This window comes from Salvelinus sp. IW2-2015, unplaced genomic scaffold (genome assembly GCF_002910315.2).
Source record: "Salvelinus sp. IW2-2015 unplaced genomic scaffold, ASM291031v2 Un_scaffold1229, whole genome shotgun sequence".
Lineage (NCBI taxonomy): Eukaryota > Metazoa > Chordata > Actinopteri > Salmoniformes > Salmonidae > Salvelinus > Salvelinus sp. IW2-2015.
This window is the reverse complement of record NW_019942787.1, coordinates 82104-100383: the sequence shown is the minus strand read 5'-3', so window position 1 is coordinate 100383 and position 18280 is coordinate 82104. Positions and strand designations below refer to the sequence as shown.

General features: G+C 43.3%; 1 protein-coding gene across 1 annotated transcript in view; it reads right to left on the bottom strand.

Annotated features, from left to right (window-relative positions):
- The window catches only part of LOC112070122 (protein unc-79 homolog), a 47887-nt gene extending 31300 nt beyond the window's left edge, over positions 1-16587 (bottom strand). The window contains 15 exon segments of the mRNA XM_070438842.1: positions 44-234; positions 466-696; positions 896-1067; positions 1479-1708; positions 5734-5762; positions 5964-6004; positions 6202-6290; positions 7239-7303; positions 7725-7854; positions 8163-8218; positions 8349-8444; positions 8690-8860; positions 10227-10381; positions 14919-15039; positions 16494-16587. Coding sequence (XP_070294943.1) covers positions 44-234; positions 466-696; positions 896-1067; positions 1479-1708; positions 5734-5762; positions 5964-6004; positions 6202-6290; positions 7239-7303; positions 7725-7854; positions 8163-8218; positions 8349-8444; positions 8690-8860; positions 10227-10381; positions 14919-15039; positions 16494-16515 — 1799 coding nt within the window. The 5' untranslated portion in view covers positions 16516-16587.
- Between the last annotated feature and the right edge of the window lie 1693 nt (positions 16588-18280).

Here is an 18280-nt window from a genome sequence, read left to right as displayed (position 1 = left end):
TACAGTGAACTAGGTGACTTGGAAGAGGTCCAGTATACAGTACCTGAGCACTTCTCTGAACTCCTTGAGCTGCTGGTCAGGCACCTCAGTGCGGATGGCCTCCAGCCACTCTGGCATGAAGCACTCCCACAGCGGCTGGCTGATCACATTGTAGGGGATCAGGCACAGGATCCGGTTCAGCCCCTCCTTCAGCTGGGTCACCGTGCTGCAAGACTTATCCCAGTAACCCCCCACCTGGGGATATGGGTACATAGACACATACACAAAGTCAGGTATAACCAAGGGGGATATTCACCAAGAAACACAACCATCACACACTGTCCCTCCAGTGTGCATGGTCCCCAGAGAAACATTCCTAACCTCATACTACCCTACACCCAACATTACACCCTACAACCCCTCACTAACACTTCCTGAGCTGCCTTTACCCTCCAACACCCCTTCTCCTTCCCCGCTCCTCCTCACCCTGGCAAACTCCACCGGCTTGGGCAGCAGGCACATCACCATGACGTCGAAGCGCACGTCACACACGGTCTTCAGCCACTTGGTGACAAACTGGGGCTTGAGCTTCTCCACCAGGGAGCCCACCTCGTCGTCCATCATGTAGGCTGTGGAGTGGAACCACTGGAACACCATGCTCACCAGCCGCGCCAGGCTCTCAGTGGGCGTGTTCTCACTGGGGGTGCACAGGCTCACCTTCAGGGGTGTGGGCAAGGATGGGGTGTAACATGGTCAGTCAGGGGCTTCCAAGATCGGAGACGGATATGGTTAAAGCATTATAATGTTGCACTATGAAGAGAGTACAGCACAGGCTGGTAATAAGAGCCCAGACAGGTGTGTCAACATCCTAATCTCTCGACTGTGACAGTGAGTAATAGACCAGCGAGCCACGCACCAGGAACCAGATGCCAAACTGACTGAGGAGCCTCTGGTCGTGCTGGTCGTCCTCCTTGTTGTCAAAGTCGATGTTGTCCAGGGAGTGGTGGGAGGCAGACAGGCCCATCTGACGACGCCTGTTCAGCTCAAACTCACGCAGCTCCGCGTGGATCTCTGCCTCCTTCAGTAGACTGATGTTGATAGATGGATGGAGAGAGAGGGGGAAAAAAGAGAGAGACAGACAGAAAGACAGAGGGAGATAGACAGATAGTGATAGAAAGATAACTGTGGTTGAATACAGTGCTACCGTGAAGCATGCGGTTGGTTGCCTGTGTTGTCTGTGATGCTGTGACGCAGCGGTCTAAGGCACTGCATCTCAGTGCAAGAGGCGTCACTACAGACCCTGGTTCGATTCCAGGCTGTATCACAACCAGCTGTGATTGGGAGTCTCATAGGGCGGCGCACAATTGGCCCAGCGTCGTCTGGGTTAGGGTAGGCCGTCATTTTAAATAAGAGTTTGTTCTTAACTGACTTGCCTAGTTAAATAAAGGTTAAATAAAAATAAAAAAAATAAAAAATGCACCAAATACAAATAAAAATACCTGATAACAGCCTCCACAGTACACACCAGCTCCTCTGCCCCACACTCGCGGGTGTTGATGGGAGGTGGGGAGGTCTGGTACAGATGGGTCTCCGCCGCAGTCCCCACCTCGCTGCTGTGGTGGTTGACATGGCAACGCTTGCAGTAGCGGACGGGTCGGTTGCCATGGCGCCCGCAGCAACCAGCTGAGAAGCAGGTGACAACTGCCCTCCTGACATGAGAGCTACAGTTCTACAAGACAGAGGGGACAATGACATAAAACAACTCCTCGTATCATTTAGAAACTGAGAAAATATAAGAATCCTAATAAACTGTTTTCACTGTGAAAAAAAGCTATCCTTAAAAGGTCCTATGCCTATGCCATCAATAAATAAATTTATGTGTAAACGTCCTAAATTAAAAGAACGAGTGGTGTTCTTTTTGTGTGTGTATGCTAATGAATAGGCTGCCATGGGACAGATAGCATCATTCTTAGATAGAGACAGTACATATGGTGTCTTATTTTCAAAAACATAACAAGGGTGGCAACACGGGGACTGGTTTAATCTGATCAGCCACTGAAACCTCCAGCCTTTCAAATGAACAGATCTTGTCCCTCTGTTCTCTTCCCGTCTTCTCCCCTCTCTCTCTGTTCTCTTCACGTCTTCTCCCCTCTCTCTCTATTCTCTTCCCGTCTTCTCCCCTCTCTCTCTTCTCTTCCCGTCTTCTCCCCTCTCTCTGTTCTCTTCCGTCTTCTCCTTCTCTGCCTTTCTCTCCCGTCTTCTCCCCTCTCTCTGTTCTTCTTCCCGTCTATCTCCCCTCTTCTCTGTTACTCTTTCCACGTAGTCTTCTCCCATCTGCTCTAGTTCTCTTCCGTTTTCTCCCCTCTCTCTGTTCTCTTCACCGCGTCTTCTCCCCGTCTCTCCGTCTTCTCTCTTCTGTTCGCTTCCCGTCTTCGTCCTCCTCTCTCTCCTCCATCTTCTCTCTCTCCTGTTTCTCCCGCTTCTCCCCTCTGTATCTCTTCCCGCTCTTCTCCCCCTTCTCTACTGTTCTCTTCCCCTCTTACTCTCTCCATTTCCTTCCTTCTTCTCCTGTCTCTCTGTTCTTCCGTCTTCTTCCCCTCTCCTCTGTTCACTTCATCTTCTTCCCCTCTCTCTGTTCTTTCGGTCTTCCCCTCTCTCTTGTTCTCTTCCCTCTTCTCCCCTCTTCTCTGTCCTCTTTCATCCCTTCTCTCTCTGTTCTCTCTTCTTTTTCTACCCTCTCTCTCTTTCTCTCCTGTCTTCTCTCTCTCTCTGTTCTCTTCCGTCTCTCTCCCCTCCTCTGTTCTTTTCCCGTCTTCTCCCCTCTCTTTTCTCCGGTTTTCCCTTCTCTCTGTTTCTCTCGGTCTTCTTCCCTCTCTCTCTGTCTTCTGTCGTTTTCCCTCCTTTTCTCATCCTTCTTCTCCTTCTCTCTGCTCTCAATTCCATCTTCTCCCTCTTCTCTGTTCATCTTCTCTTCTCCTCTCTTCTGTTCTCTTCCTCTTCTCCGTTCTCTCTGTTGCTCTACTGTTTTCCCTTCTACTCTGTTCTCTCCGTCTTCTCCCTCTCTCTTTCTCTTCCGTCTCTCCCTCTCTCTCTGTTCTCTTCCCGTCTTCTCCCCTCTTTCTTGTTCTCTTTACCGTCTTCTCCCTCTCTCTGTTCTTTCCGTTTCTCCCCTTCTCTCTTCTGTTCTTCTTCCCGTCTTCTCCCTCTCTCTCTCTCTCTTTCGTCTTCTCCCTCTCTCTGTCTTCTTCCCGTTCTCCCCTCTTCTGTTCTCTTCCGTCTTCTCCCTCTTCTCTGTTCTCTTCCGTCTTCTCCTCTCTCTGTTTCTCTTCCGTCTTTCCCCTCTCTCTCTGTTTCTTCCCGTCTTCTTCCCCTCTCTCTGTTCTCCTCCTCTTCCCCTCTCTCTCTGTTCTCTCCCGTCTTCTCCCCCCTCTCTCTGTTCTCTCCTTTCCCCCTCTCTCGTTTTTCCCTCTTCTCCCTCTCTCTGTTCTCTTCCTGTCTTCTCCCTTCTCTCTTGTTCTTCTTCCCTCTTCTTCCCCTCTCTCTGTTCTCTTCCCGTCTTCTCCCCTCTCTCTGTTCTCTTCCCGTCTTCTCCCCTCTCTGTTCTCTTCGTTTTCTCCCCTCTCTCTGTTCTCTTCCCGTCTTCTCCCCTCTCTCTGTTTCTCTCTTCTCCCCTCTCTCTTGTCTCTTCCCCTCTATCTACCTTCTCTCTGGTTCTCTTTCCTGTCTTCTCCCCTCTCTCGCTCTGATTCTCTTTCCCGTCCTTCTCCCCCTCTCTCTGTTTCTCTATCCCGTCTATCTCCCTCTCTCTCCGGGTTCTCTTTCCGGTTTTTCCCCTCTTCTCTGTTCTCTTCCGGTCTTCTCACCCTCTCTCATCTGTTTCTTCCCTTCTTCTCCCTCTCTCTGTTTTCTCTTTCCTCTCTTCTCCACTCTCTCTCTGCTTCTCTCCATCTTCTCCCTCTCTTCTCTGTTCTCTTTCCCATCTTCTCCCCTCTCCTCTGTTCTCTTCCACGTCTTTTCTCGCCCTCATCTCTCTGTTCTCTTTCCGTCTTCTCCCTCTTCTCTGTTCTCCTCGTCTTCGGTCCCCTCTCTCTCTGTTATGCTTCCCGTCTTCTCCCATCTCTCTCTGTTCTTTTCCCGTGTTCTCCCTCTTTCTTGCTTCCTTACCGTTTCTCCCTCTCTCTCTTTCTCTTCTTTTTCTCCCTTCTCTCTGTTTCTCTTCCCGTATTCTGCCCTCTTCTCTGTTTCTTCCTGTCTCTCCCTCTCTTCCTCTGTTATCTTCCCGTCTTCTCCCCTCTCTCTCTCTCTGTTCTCTTCCTGTCTTCTCCCCTCTCTCTCTGTTCTCTTCCTGTCTTCTCCCCTCTCTCTCTCTGTTCTCTTCCTGTCTTCTCCCCTCTCTCTCTGTAATCTTTACAAAAACATACAACTGACAATGGTGAAAACCTGGTCAATGGATACAGTACAGCAAATTGACTGCAAGAAGCCCAAACAGATACTAAAACATCATCATTTCAAACCTTGCTTACATTTGTATACGATCACATATATCTCGCTATTATGCATGGGAATCCTTTGGAACAGATTTCCAAAATTCTAATCACTTGGAGCTGATCTACTGGTGTTTTTACAATCTTCTATGTCAAACAAAAATAAATAAAAAACAATTTTGCTCAGATAATTTGGGGGACCAAATAAAATCACCTGCGGGTTGGGGAACACCGCACTACAGTATATCTTATACTGTAACTGCAGAGCATTGTGAAAGCAATCCCTATTCTAGCTGTAACTCTGACAAGCAATCACATCTCAGATAGAACAATAATGTGTGTGCTGATAATGAGAGAGCTGGCGTGGATCCAGGTAAGAGCTTTCTGCAGTGGGACAAAGCCTATTGAAAAGGCTGTGTGAGGATTAAAACTACTGCTGGATGAACTAGATGTAGGACAGCTGTTTCCCATGACAACCCTGGGCTGCTCAGCTTAGTCTTTTCTTTTTATTATACTTTTTTAACTCTGCATCTTTGTGAAGGGCTCATAAGCAAGCATTTCACGGTTAAGTCTACACCCGTAACATTTGATTTGATTTGATACACTACCTGACAGATTTGTGTGTCAGTCTCCGTGGGAACCAAGGGGGAACTTTTATGCCTTTGGACTGTGTTCCGGAACAAACATCATGCCCTGCCAGTTCCATTAAGACTGGACCATCCATTAGACAAGTAATGAACGGAGTGTTCGAGTGAATGGACTCTCCAAATGAAAGTGCACGGTCCTTAAACACTTCAGAGATAAATGTAATGGTCTGCTGTATGAAATGTCGAAGTGCAAGTTGTAGCTTCTTTGGGCCTCGTTAGCCTGTAGCAGGCTAGCATAGTGTTTCTTTCTCCACCACTTAAAATGACCCAAGTGGTTATCTCTCTCCTGTCCTCAAATCAATTACACAGCCGTTTTACTGCTCATGGTTAAATGAACACTGGGTGGATGTTGGCATGAAGGCATGATATTTATACACAACCAGCAATGACATAGCAAGGGAGGCACTGCCACATTCCATGATTATGTACGCAAAGCCATCCAACAGAGAAGTAACAAATACTAGCAAACAATTCTATTCACCAGTCTACTTCACTTGTTGCTCTAATATGAAGAAGAAAGGGGTACTCTTGTTTAGCCATGAGTTTTACCACTATGAATACTGCATGAGCTGATGAGAGCACAAACACAAACACATATCAATGCACCAACGTTCATGTCTTACCTTCTTTTGACAAATAGCAGATATCTCAGCTGTAAAAATGAGGCCACAGAAGTATTCAATATAACATACAGACAGACAATGGGTTCACTCAGCCTAAATAACTCCCCTCTGATTGACTCTATTTTGGGGGTATTTTGAGGTACATGTGTGCGTGTATTTACTTGTATATGTGTGTGAGAGAGGGAGAGAGATGGCAACCTGAATGCTAATACTTGTTTGCTAACACTCACCTTGGGGCAAGAGCACATCAACAAGCCATTCTGAATGGTCTCTGTAAAGGTCACACGAATATGTAAATCAAATTATAGTTAGCTGAGAATACCTCAGTTGAAAATACACTTCCAGCAATGGAATTATGCAACCATGGTGATGCTTCTCCCTTGGGATAAAGACCAGAATAATGAAGCAGACAGCAGGTGATGTTTGGAATGGCATCTATGTGGAGAGAAAGAGGTTACAACAACATACCCTGCTATCCGTTGGCTGCACTCCTCACAGATGTATAGAGGGGGGGGCTTGTCTCCCAGTGCAACGGAGAGGGTGGGGTCGATGCACATCTATAGGGCGACAACAGACAGTTACAGAATCCAGATGGAATATACAGTAGTTGCAGTGATATCTAGCTGTAGGGGTCATAAGAAGTGTATACCACACCGTATTTCTCTACTGCTTGTGCCCTGACACGTGATAACACCTCAAACTCAAATACATGTGTGTGTGTGTGTGTGTGTGTGTGTGTGTGTAGTGTCGTTGGTGTGATGTGTGTGTGTGTGGTGTGTAGTGTGTGTCTGTGTGCTTGTGATGTGTGTGTGAATAGTGTGTGGTGTGTAGTCGTGGTTGTGTGTTGTAGTGTGTTGTGTGTGTGTGGGTGTTTGTAAGTGAAGAAATGTCGTGGCAATAATAATGTCCCTTGTAGACACTGTCTCTGGAGTGTAATAATTCGCCTGTTCATGTCAGCTTGCGCATCACATGTTGTCTGTTCATTATCTATGATCTGTGCATGGCCCTGTATTAAGCTACCATGGCTTATGGCCTAATGCTCAGAATTGGTCCTGTAGTTTAGCTCTCGCTTTACAGGCCTATCTTCGAGAGCGGCATGGGTCATCGCGGCATTACCCCTTACCCCCCCCCCCCCCCCCCCCCCCCCACACCCTCTGTAATCTGGTAATTTGAAATCGGTCCCTGTCCCTGCCCCTGTTCCTGTCTCTGCTCTACTTGTCCGTTTTTAGCACAGTTGAGCAGAGACAGGCTGAGCATAGCAAACAGGCCTTGAGTCGGGTGGCCACTGATATCATTACCCCACGGTACTACCACAGTGACTCAAGCAATCTCTGGCTCATTTAACGTTGCGCTTACAGCAGCAAACACCAAGACGCTTTAACACACCACACATACTGTGTGTATTCCCTTTATGTTTGTGTACACAATGAATGTTCTCATTGAGTATATCGGTCTTGTATGTGTTTTATATTGGCTACAGTGCACAGTAGTTACTCAGACGTTACCTTGACAGCAGGTTTATTGATGGCATTGTGACACTCAATGTGTTGGCAATGGATGGGGTTCCAGGCTGTGGCAAGGGGAAATAGAATAGAGGGAAAGAAGGAAAGGGGAAAAGGTAGTGTGGGAGGAGGGTTAGACTGCTGCAACCTGAGATCTACAGATGTGGGATCTTATTTTGAGACAGTTTGCTACAGCAGGAAAATAATTCTGCTGCAACAGGAAATGTGAATTATTATGTGGATTATAATTAATGGACATTCTTTTAGAGAATGATACATTTTTCGTAAGGGAAAATCAAGTCTGAAATTTCAAAGTGGAAATTACAAACTTCAGAAGCCTTTTCAAACATCAAATACACTATACAATTTAAATGTCCTTTATGTCCTGTATTGCTGGAATGTTCTTCTGCAACAGGGTGATCAAATAAAAATCCTACACCTGTATTGCATACAAGCACAGCCTGACAGGCAGACCATAAGCAACCTCACCTGTGTATTGCAGTCCACTGTATTCACTGATGGCTCCTGGGGGCTTTAGATTTGGCCAGTAATGAAAGAGCATCTGCACGGCTGGAGGCTTGACTTGGGATGGTCCGTAGGATATGACATACAGCAGGTCCTGCCACAGCACAACACAGGCCATAGTGATGAGCTAATGTGTCCGTCACAAAGTCACAAAGTTTTTCACTGACACTTTCCATATCTACAGATGTAGGATCTTAATTTGAGCAAGTTTGCTACAGCAGGTAAATAATCCTGCAGCAACAGAAAATGCAAATGATTATGTGGATTATAATTAATGGACATCACCCTGTTGCAGTTCTCCTTCTACAGGGTGATCAAATTAAGATCCTACATCTGTATGAGAGAGTTGTTTGGGCATCTAATCTATGTGAATTATGACACATTCAATTTGTGAACATATACCTTCCACACTTCCTGCTTGTGCTTCATAAGACACTCCAACAACTGACAGTGGTATACTGGAAACAAATAGACAAAGATTTATGTCACATAGGTGGCAGGTACAACACAGTATGAATCAAAAGACAGGCTGTGCTACATGACAGGAAAAACTGTGACGTACTGTACTGGTTGGGAATACATGTTTACCTGGGTTGGAAGTGTACTGCATAGCAATCATTAGCATGGAGGAGGCAGAGAGATTGACATATGCTGGGACGCCCCCTTCTCTTCTAGTGGAACCCACTAAAAAAGGACAGAAAAGAGAAGAAACAACCTAAACCTCATGAAGTAGTGTTTACGGTAGGACACTAACCAAACAGTTCCTTTGATATGGTGATGCACATTGACATTTCTGCTAAAAAGATATGACTACTCATATTAAATTATACTTATCCCACTTAATGACTTGTCTTAAATTCAACAAAGTGTTTTTTTTTCACATGCATATGCATGTAGATGGATGTTTGATACAGAGTGGCTGTACTCACATATAGCCATGGGGAGGAAAGAGGTGCTCAGGTACTCAATGATGTCTTTGTGAAGGAATGGGGGGAATGTAGCTAAAGTGGAGATCATAGTGTAGGGTAAAGTGCTGAGAATATCGTCACTGAGAAAGGGCAGGAGGCAAGTTGTTGTGTAAAATATGGACTGTCCAAGATCTGATGGGAGAAGGGAGAGCCAAAACGCACAAACACAGAGAGAGACAGAAATTCAATGAAATGTACATATTTTGCAAAGTAAATGAAAAATATAGCATTAAAACTTAAAGGAAACGCATACATATATAGAATTTGTATAAATCAGATCTGTTCAGATATTTGTGTATTTGAGTATTTATTTATTTATTTTTTATCTGTGTTTGAGTATTTTCAAATACACATCCCAAAACAAGTACTTTTATTTGAGTATTTGAATGGTTATTTGTAAAAGTCAAATAGACGACCAACTTGTATTTGAAAGTATTTTCATACTTTATTTCAAATACTATTTTCCAAACTGCTGGGTTAAATGCAAATGCATATTTGAGTGTATTTTCCAAATATGTTCCAATATTCAAGTACTTCAAATAAATATGTATCTGAATACTTGTCTTGAAATATATTGAAAAGTAATTAAAATACCTGAAATAGTATTTGAACCCAGGTTTGGTATAAAAACAATAACATCCTGAGAGAGCATTGTGAAACTGATGCTTACCCTCAGCAAAGGGTAGGGCTTTCCAGTCAAGAAGGTTGGCTTTCATGCTTTTATATTTTTTTAACTAAGCAATTATTCATGAAACACTTCTGTTGCAAACATTCTATATACTCAGCTATACAGTTGAAGTCGGAAGTTTACATACACCTTAGCCAAATACATTTCAACTTAGTTTTTCCACAATTCCTGACATTTAATCCTAGTAGAAATTCCCTGTCTTAGGTCAGTTAGGATCACCACTTTATTTTGAGAATGTGAAATGTCAGAATAATAGTAGAGAGAATGATTTATTTCTGCTTTTATTTCTTTCATCACATTCCCAGTGGGTCAGAAGTTTACATACACTCAATTAGTATTTGGTAGCATTGCCTTTAAATTGTTTCACTTGGGTCAAACATTTCAGGTAGCCTTCCACAAGCTTCCCACAATATAATGGGTGAAATTTGGCCCATTCCTCCTGACAGAGCTGGTGTAACTTAGTCAGGTTTGTAGGCTCGCACACGCTTTATCAGTTCTGCCCACACATTTTCTATAGGATTGCATTTTTCCAATTTCACATTCTCATTTAAAAAGAGAAAGCAAACAGTTAATACATGTATACAGTACTACAGTATGTTTGTAAACTCCAGGTTATTCTATGTTATCAACAAAGTGAGCTGTCAGGATCCAGCGTGTTCCCCATCACCCCATGCATCCCTTTAGATCCTCTGTGGGACTCCTCTCTTGGTGGAAATGAGGCCAGAAAAGGCAGCTTCATGTGGTCAAGAAAGACAGTCGGGGGGGGTGGGGGGGGTGGACATGTACAGAGAACACCCTGGCTTCACTCACCATGCTGACCGTGCTGCAGCAGGGGCACCAGGTCAAGCAGGGTCACGAGGGTCGCATAGAGCCCCTGATAGTCCAGAGAGGGGTACTCTGAGAGCTGAGCGTCCCGACTCTGCTGCCCCTGCCCCCCGCGGTCTGACGGGGCATCACGCAGAACGCTGTAAAGGAGGGAGCGAGTAACTGTAGGGTTGATGGAACTGACTTGTGGTCTTAGAGATGGGGTGAGTGGGAATGGCACAGGAAAAAGACACATGGTCATGGGCACGGCCAAATTGGATGCTTCCTGGTTCTCCTTCCTGCCTGTGCGGGACAGAATGCTGCTCCGGGGGTGAGGGGGTAGGGGGGGAGGGGGGAACAAGGGAAAAAAGAGACAACAAAGAAACAAAGAAACAGCACATTACATTGAAATGGCACTACAGAGACAGGGTAAATAGAAAAAAACTAACCCAGATAGACCCCACATAGGATGCAGTGTCTGTAATATTTCACTGAAGGCATGGGGAATTGTTCCCTGCTTTATCTGTTCAGTGTCATATAGAATTACTTACATTTTCTATTTCACTTTTTGTACATCTTTGTCTTCTAAAAACAAAACATATGAACAGAAACGTTTGCAAAAACTGCAATGATCACTGCATCTCATGCGCATCTGGTGACAAGGAGCAAGAATGTAAAAAATTGCATGTTTTCAGTGGCAACCCCATACTTCTCCAAAGGGGAAACTACAAATGGTTTTCCCTCTATGGCTGCTATATTCCAATCAGATCTATTCAGCAACAGCCATACAGTGAGGCCAATGGGCCATGATGTTTCTCCGGGATATATATCCTGTTTTGTGGGGCTGTCGTGAAGGATGGGAGCTACACCAAATCGTTTAGGAAAAATACAGAGGTGGCACTTTTGAAACATGCTTCAGCTAGTAATAAATATGTGTGTGAGGTTAGATAAGAATTCCTGGGTCACAACACATGTTTATTGCACCAGAGAAATGTCTGTACACATACATTATGATACTGTATCAGTATCATCAGGAGAAATAATGAGATCCAACAGGCATATGGATTCAAGTCTCTTAAATAATTGTAAGAACTAATCTACGGTAGGGGAGAAACTATAATGACAAAGGAATAGGTTGTTTCAAACGGGATGACCGGTAGCATTATGTTTGTGAGCTAATGTGGGATGGACGTTTGTGTTTTCTGTCCCCTGGCAAGGTGGAAATCTCACCATTTAGAGAGACGGAGAACTAGTTGGTTGGTTAGTGTGTGAGGATTCTAGCGGTGGGGAGGGGGAAGGGGGGTGGAGAGCCCTTCTCTTTCACCAAACATTATGTAAAAGAACTAAGCTTTTCTATCAGTAAAATTATTTGGAGGTACTTAGCATGAGAGCACAGATTACAAATGCTGATGTATTGTTTTTTTGAAAGGTCATTCATAGAGGTAGAGGTACAGCATTTCTAGAGAGGCAGTGAGTAAGGGGATTATAGTGTAGAAATACAGAATAGCCTACTATTATAACATTTTACAATATCAACATCATTTAACACTTTCTTTTCTCTGACAATTCCCCTGAAAGTTATACTCCGCAAGAATTTGGTTATGTTGGACAATTTTAAATACCAGTAATCAAAGTGTGAAAAACGTTCACGTTTTTTTCGGGGAGTTGGAATGGATAGTCAGTTTAACAAAGGGGGGGGTCAGCTTTATATCTTGTGGAGTATGACTTAATATCACTGACCCCTTTGCACATATCAAACTGCAGAATTCAATTGAGCAAACACACACACACACACACACACACACACACACACACACACACACACACACACACACACACACACACACACACACACACATCTCACACCGCAGCACACACAGACAAACCCACATCCAGTGCACAGACTCACGTTATGCACACACAGTTAGACACACATCTCAGATCAGATAAAACATCCTACACTTCCAATCAAAGCAACACTATCTTCCAAATGTTTTCTCTAACTGTGGCAATGTGTAGTTGCTCTCAAGCATGAGTGAGCCACTGATTATAAGTAGCATTACTGTAACGAAGCATTAGCTAGGGGATACAATACCGTAATAGCCCCTGTTTTTGTGTCTCAAATAGCTAGATGTGAGATTTTTGATTTCCTTTGAGTGTGACTTGTTCATGCCAGATTCAACATTCCATTATACTATGATACGTTACATTATCTGTTTTCAGTGTCAGACTGAATCTTGATTCCTCACAGTCACTCTAATGAGCGATGGAATTTGGCATGGGGTCAGGGCGACTGTGAATCCATGGCTCATTGATGCAGAGAGCTAGAGAGCTTGGCTGGTATGTGTTACTTTCTAGATGACTGGCTGGGAGGAAAATCTGGCAACTATAACATACTTGACTAATTTATGACATGTTACATAGCACCCCCTTTGGGTAAACCTCCTTAAATTGAGCCCATGGGTAGCCCCATCCCTTTAAACCAATACCGTCAATGTCTTACACTGATATCTTTCTATGCTGCAGAATTCATGAAATATTAATTTGGCCGCTCCATCCTCTGTCTGTGCAGGGTTCTTTCTTTTCAGGAACCTGACATATGCTCGTTACAGTTTTCAAGCCTCAGTGCACCCCAGGCCAATGAAACACAGGTGTCTGTCTGAATGTCTGAGACTCTACTGAGCAGTGCAGAGTGGTTTCAATGTAGGAGGCATGGCTTGATGTGTGAGTTGGGAGGGAAGAGATTTAGCTCAAGGAAAACACGAGACGAATGTTACAGTATCATACCAGCAGGATTCCCTTCACACCCCAACGATACTGTGCCTCACAGACACAATTGTCATTCGAGTTAACATGCTGCCACAACACAGGCTCGTACAATCACAGCCCCCATCACGCTCCATCTGTGCCAAGGACAAATAGGATGCCAGGCTTGTAACAACACACTCACAAGGACTGCTAGCTCTCTCAGCAAAGTCAGAAAGATCCAGGACACTTTACCAATGTTTGACTTGAAAATAATCCGAATTTGGCCACAGTAAAATGTATTTACAATACACTATTACTGTATGTCCACTGTGTGATGAAATTAAAGGGATCGTCATAATCCCATAATTTTCATGAAAGTGGAACATGAAAGTTCTGTCTCCCTCATGCACATCCCTTTAGATAACTGTGTCTAATGATGAGGATTTCTATAGCCAATGATCAAAGCACAGCTCATTCTCACAGAGAGCTCTGCTCAAACTCAAAGCCCTAAATGTCACATACTGCTTATGGCCATAATGGCTGCCCTGGCTTCTTGACCTGTTCTGAGGGGACGTGTTGTTCCTTCCCGTCCTCTGTCACAGCACATTGGGGACTTGTCAGACCTCCCCTAGCCCCTCTGGGAGTGAGACTCCAGGACATCCCATGGACATGTACATATAGAAAGCTAACACTGAACGTACAGAGGGGTTGAAATTGCCTATTTCTTTTTGTTCGTTTTTTCTCAAATATAATACAAACCATACCTGGTATAATCAGCAAGATAACATCATTATTAACATTTATAACCTCCTACTTGCAGACAACATCAGCACAATTCAAATCTACCAAAATTGCCATTATTGGCTTGTCTCAATTTGAGCATACTATTCCAAACAGCCATGGCATGATAAGAGGGGGAACATGTTGTTGACTCTAACATGCTGACCACACCGCTCGCATTGCGTGCGCGAGCTTTACAAAAATAAATGTACACATACATGTTATTCAATCATTGCACCCACACTGCTCGCGCGCCTCAGCGAGCGTCTGCATGGCCAGGCGGTAAAATAGAAATAGGTTCTATTTGTGACGCTCAATGCACTGCAAGTCCAGCCTCTCCCATCTCCTCATTGGTGTTTATGGGCATATACCCACGTGGGTGATTGAAAGATGAACTGACGTACACACTCCAGTCGGTTGTAGTAATGCACCATAAAGTTGGTTGCCAACCGCTATATAAAGTCCAAAGAAGTAAACTAGAAAACTGAGAAAAGAGGAGATAACGTGAAAGGAATTCGGTATATACTGTTTTATCTGTGGATTAATTGTCGGAGTAGAGGACCTTGTGCATTTCAGGTAAAATAACAACCCAATGTTTCTATCCCAGGACAAATTAGCTAGCAACAGCAAGCTAGCTAGCTAAATTACCATAAATGTTTAACGCTTTTCGACCTGGCCCCAAATTAATATAATTGGTTCAGAGTTTGTTTTGATGTTTCAACCTGCATGTCCTGATCATCATGTCTGGTGTGGGGGTACAAAATCAACATGGCGCGATGGCGCACGCACTCGTCCAGTTTGGTCAGAATGTTACAGTGCAGGGATGAGATACTGTAGGATCATGTTCCTCATACAGCAACATGAAGCATATGGTATCACAAAGGCAGAGGATGGAGCAAGACAATACCCTCTCTGAAAATTACCTGAGGGTTTTCAATTAGGATTCTTAAATGATGATGAGCACTATAAAGTTACATTGTAGAATACCATTTCCAATATTTCCACTCCTATCTTTTAATTCCAACTGACTTCCTACCAGCAGTAATGCTGTCATGATGCTGTGCATGTATTAGAATTAGGCTTAACCCCAGTCATCTCTCCTCTGAAACTAAACATCAAATACTGTTACACTCCTTTACTTCACCTGTGGTTCCAGCGCAGGCTACTTACCTGAGCAGGGTTTGGGAAAAGTATTTCAATGTGTTTGCAATGTCTGTTCCGGAGGGCACGGGGTAAATATTGTGTTGCACGCGGTTGTGATACTCTTGCAAGTATCTTATCTTAGAGGCAACTAAACAAGATAAAGAGCAGAGTAACAAACAAAAGAAGTCTGATGAAGCCTTTATCAAATCAGGGGGGGTGGGGGCAATAGGTTATGGTTGGTACAGTATAAGCCTGGTTATTGATAGTCTGCCCCAAGCATGGCAAAGGGTCGGGGTCCTTGTGGCATCCTATCTGTCTCTCTTTAAGTGACCTTTGTGTTTGTCCAGCTAGGTCACAACCAGCCCTGGAGTGGGTTGTTTTGGTGCCATTTTGTGACCCGCGCTGGTAGCGTTTAGTGCTCGCTGACCTGCAAATGACAAGTCCCAAAAATAACAATAACACCCACAGGCTTTGTGTTTGTGTGGGGCAGGGTGTGGGTGTATGTGTAATTAAATGACTGTGTGTAGGCTATATACATGGGTGTAGGAGTGTGTTCATTTTCTGCACATTTCATACCAAGGATAACATGGTGGCTACAACACAGTGGTTCTGTAAATAGAATCAGCAGGGCTCCCTTCAGACACACTTTGTAAAACCAGAAATGTACCTCGTCCACAGGCTCAATTGCTAGAGCCAACAGGGTGGAAAAAATTAGCAAGGGCGCAAAAAACTCTCGTTTTTGCCTGCCAAAACCAAGTATCAACTCTTGTTTTTAAGGGCTAAAACGTGTGATACTTGTGCAAACTAATGTCTGACCAATTCAGTAATGTCAATGTAGCCTACAGAATGCAGGAGAAACAACACACATCTCTATAAGCTACCTAGTGGGTGTTTATACATGGTACCATAGAATAGCATATAGTACCTTCTAAGATGCCCCAAACATGGCCAAATAGATATAAAATCGTTTAAGCAGGCTTTATTACAGATAAATGTATATATAGGAACTTTGTTTATTCCATGCATTATATGCCTATTTGAGAAATGTTGAGTTCTTTCAAGGTGTGTTGATTGACAACAACAACAAACCACCAATTGTTTATTACACTATACAGTTATTCACTCTCCTTTTCTAGAGTAAATAATCTGATAGTTTATCAAATAGTGTAACCGCAGTCTGTTTATCTACCTGTTCAGAGGTAAATGATGAAGAAAAAACTCGTATTTATGCTATGAACGTAAAATATATGATATGAACAAGCAAATCAACCACATTATTGATCAACAATGCCACCATATTGTTCAGTGGAATATGTATCAAATCGACCTTGATACCAATACAGCGTGTCAATCAAAAACGAATGGTTAATATCTGTTAGAATGTTTTGTCCATATATTTTTGGTGACAACCGTCAGAACATAGAGCATCCCCTAGACACCAGCCCCTCGAGCCATCCTCTGCAACGCGAGAACGTGTTGCAACCTGCCTTAGCAACCGCGGTTTCATCACCAAGGACAGCTCCTCTCATTCGCTTTCTTACTAGAAAATTACACGAAAAAATGGGAGGATATAATAGGAATATTTTAAATAATAGTACTTACATTGCTCTGCTTTCGTAGACATTGTGGAAATAATTCACGAATCATAAAAGAAACACTGTCAAATGTCAAATGTTTTTTCTCCCCTACGGTGTTGTTCTCCCTTACTCTTAAGAAAAGTGAATAAACACCCTCGCGCACTGGCTCGCTTTGGTTGTACCACTGCTGCCATGAAAGCAGGTTAACAGCAATTGAAATTTATTGCATTGGACATGTAAGTAATTGAAATGCATGTGGTGTGTTTCGTGGATTTGTTATATATGTCATTTTATATGTATATGTCAATGTGCTGATAGAAAAAGCCGGACCCAAATCAGAACATACTTTTCCAAATGGACTGCTCCGGCTATGACAAAGTGTCATTCAAGAAAGTGATTTTTAACACCCGCCTCAACATGAGACCGCTAATGCTCTTTTCGCAATTCAGCATCAACTGAGAATCAAAGTGAGAAGTTCGAACGTGGTGGCATACTTACTCCTCTTAAGCTATATATCACTATTTTATATAGGCTAATTTATAATCAAGCAACAGATGGTTATCAGAGATGTTGTAACTGTAACTTATAAAGCATCAGGGGTCACATTTTTAAACAATGTATTGTGACAGTATGCACAAAAACGATGTTTTCAAAATATACTATCAAACTACTGTACTTCTTTGTGGTAAACATAGGCCATTTGATCCACATTAGCTAGTGGTGAGAGAGAATTGCTCCTATAGTTTCTTGCTTTTCCAAGAATCTTTCCATCATCAATGGGGGGTTATGGCAACTGACTATTTATATCATGAATGGTTTTCTTTTCTTTACAGAAAGTAATTGGAATTCTTCCAAGTTCACGCCAGTTAAAATAAGATAAACAATATTTTCCAAAGATAAACAATATTTTCAGTTCTGAGCCTAAGAGAATGGACACTATGAGCTTAACTAGCCTTCTCAACGGATCTCAGTGTGTGCCAAGAACCAAGACTAAAGTATTCCCATCTCCAGCTGATAAAGTAACAACATCCTGTCTCTGGAGCCTGGGCTGACGCACTGGTTCCTGGTACTCCTTGTCCACTAGAAGAAAATCACGCATTCAACGGAAGTCACATATAGATTGGAATTCTGAAGGTGAAAACATAGTTGGCCGTGGGCCAGCCTGCTGAAACAATATTTCATGTCTGCAATAAAGACAAACAACAATGCAACAGTGTGTCAACTTTGTCTTTATTGATCTGAGTCAGATAGGATGGCACTTACTGCAGATGTATGATTACAAATAGAAGCAGTGCTAATTTAAGGGACGAATCCATAATGCATTTACAGTGCCATCAACTAAAATACTACATGTCATGATTCCACCTCTTTAGAAGCAAAATAAATGGAAAATATGAAACATTATACCATCCACCTGGTAAATTATTGTGGTTTCATTCATCTGTTTATATATTTATTAATCTTATACATTATTAAGACAAGATACATTTAGGCAATGTTTTTGTCTTTCGCTGATGTTTCACTGATGTCATACTATGCATGGTGGTGCAGCCCAGTCAGGGTTCTGGAGGGGGTCTTTGGCGGTAAACTGGTATACGGTGCATGATCCATCCAGCTGGAGCCAGGAGAGCGAACGCAAACACTGACATTGTGAAGAGAGATTGCTGTGAGGGAAACAAAGAGACCACATACATATTTAGAATATAAAACAATCAAAAGGCCAACAGGCAATAGCTGAATGTAACTCCTTGGTCATGTAATGACACTGTAATTACCTGGGTCAGGTTTTTTATGCATTTGTGTAAAACCCAT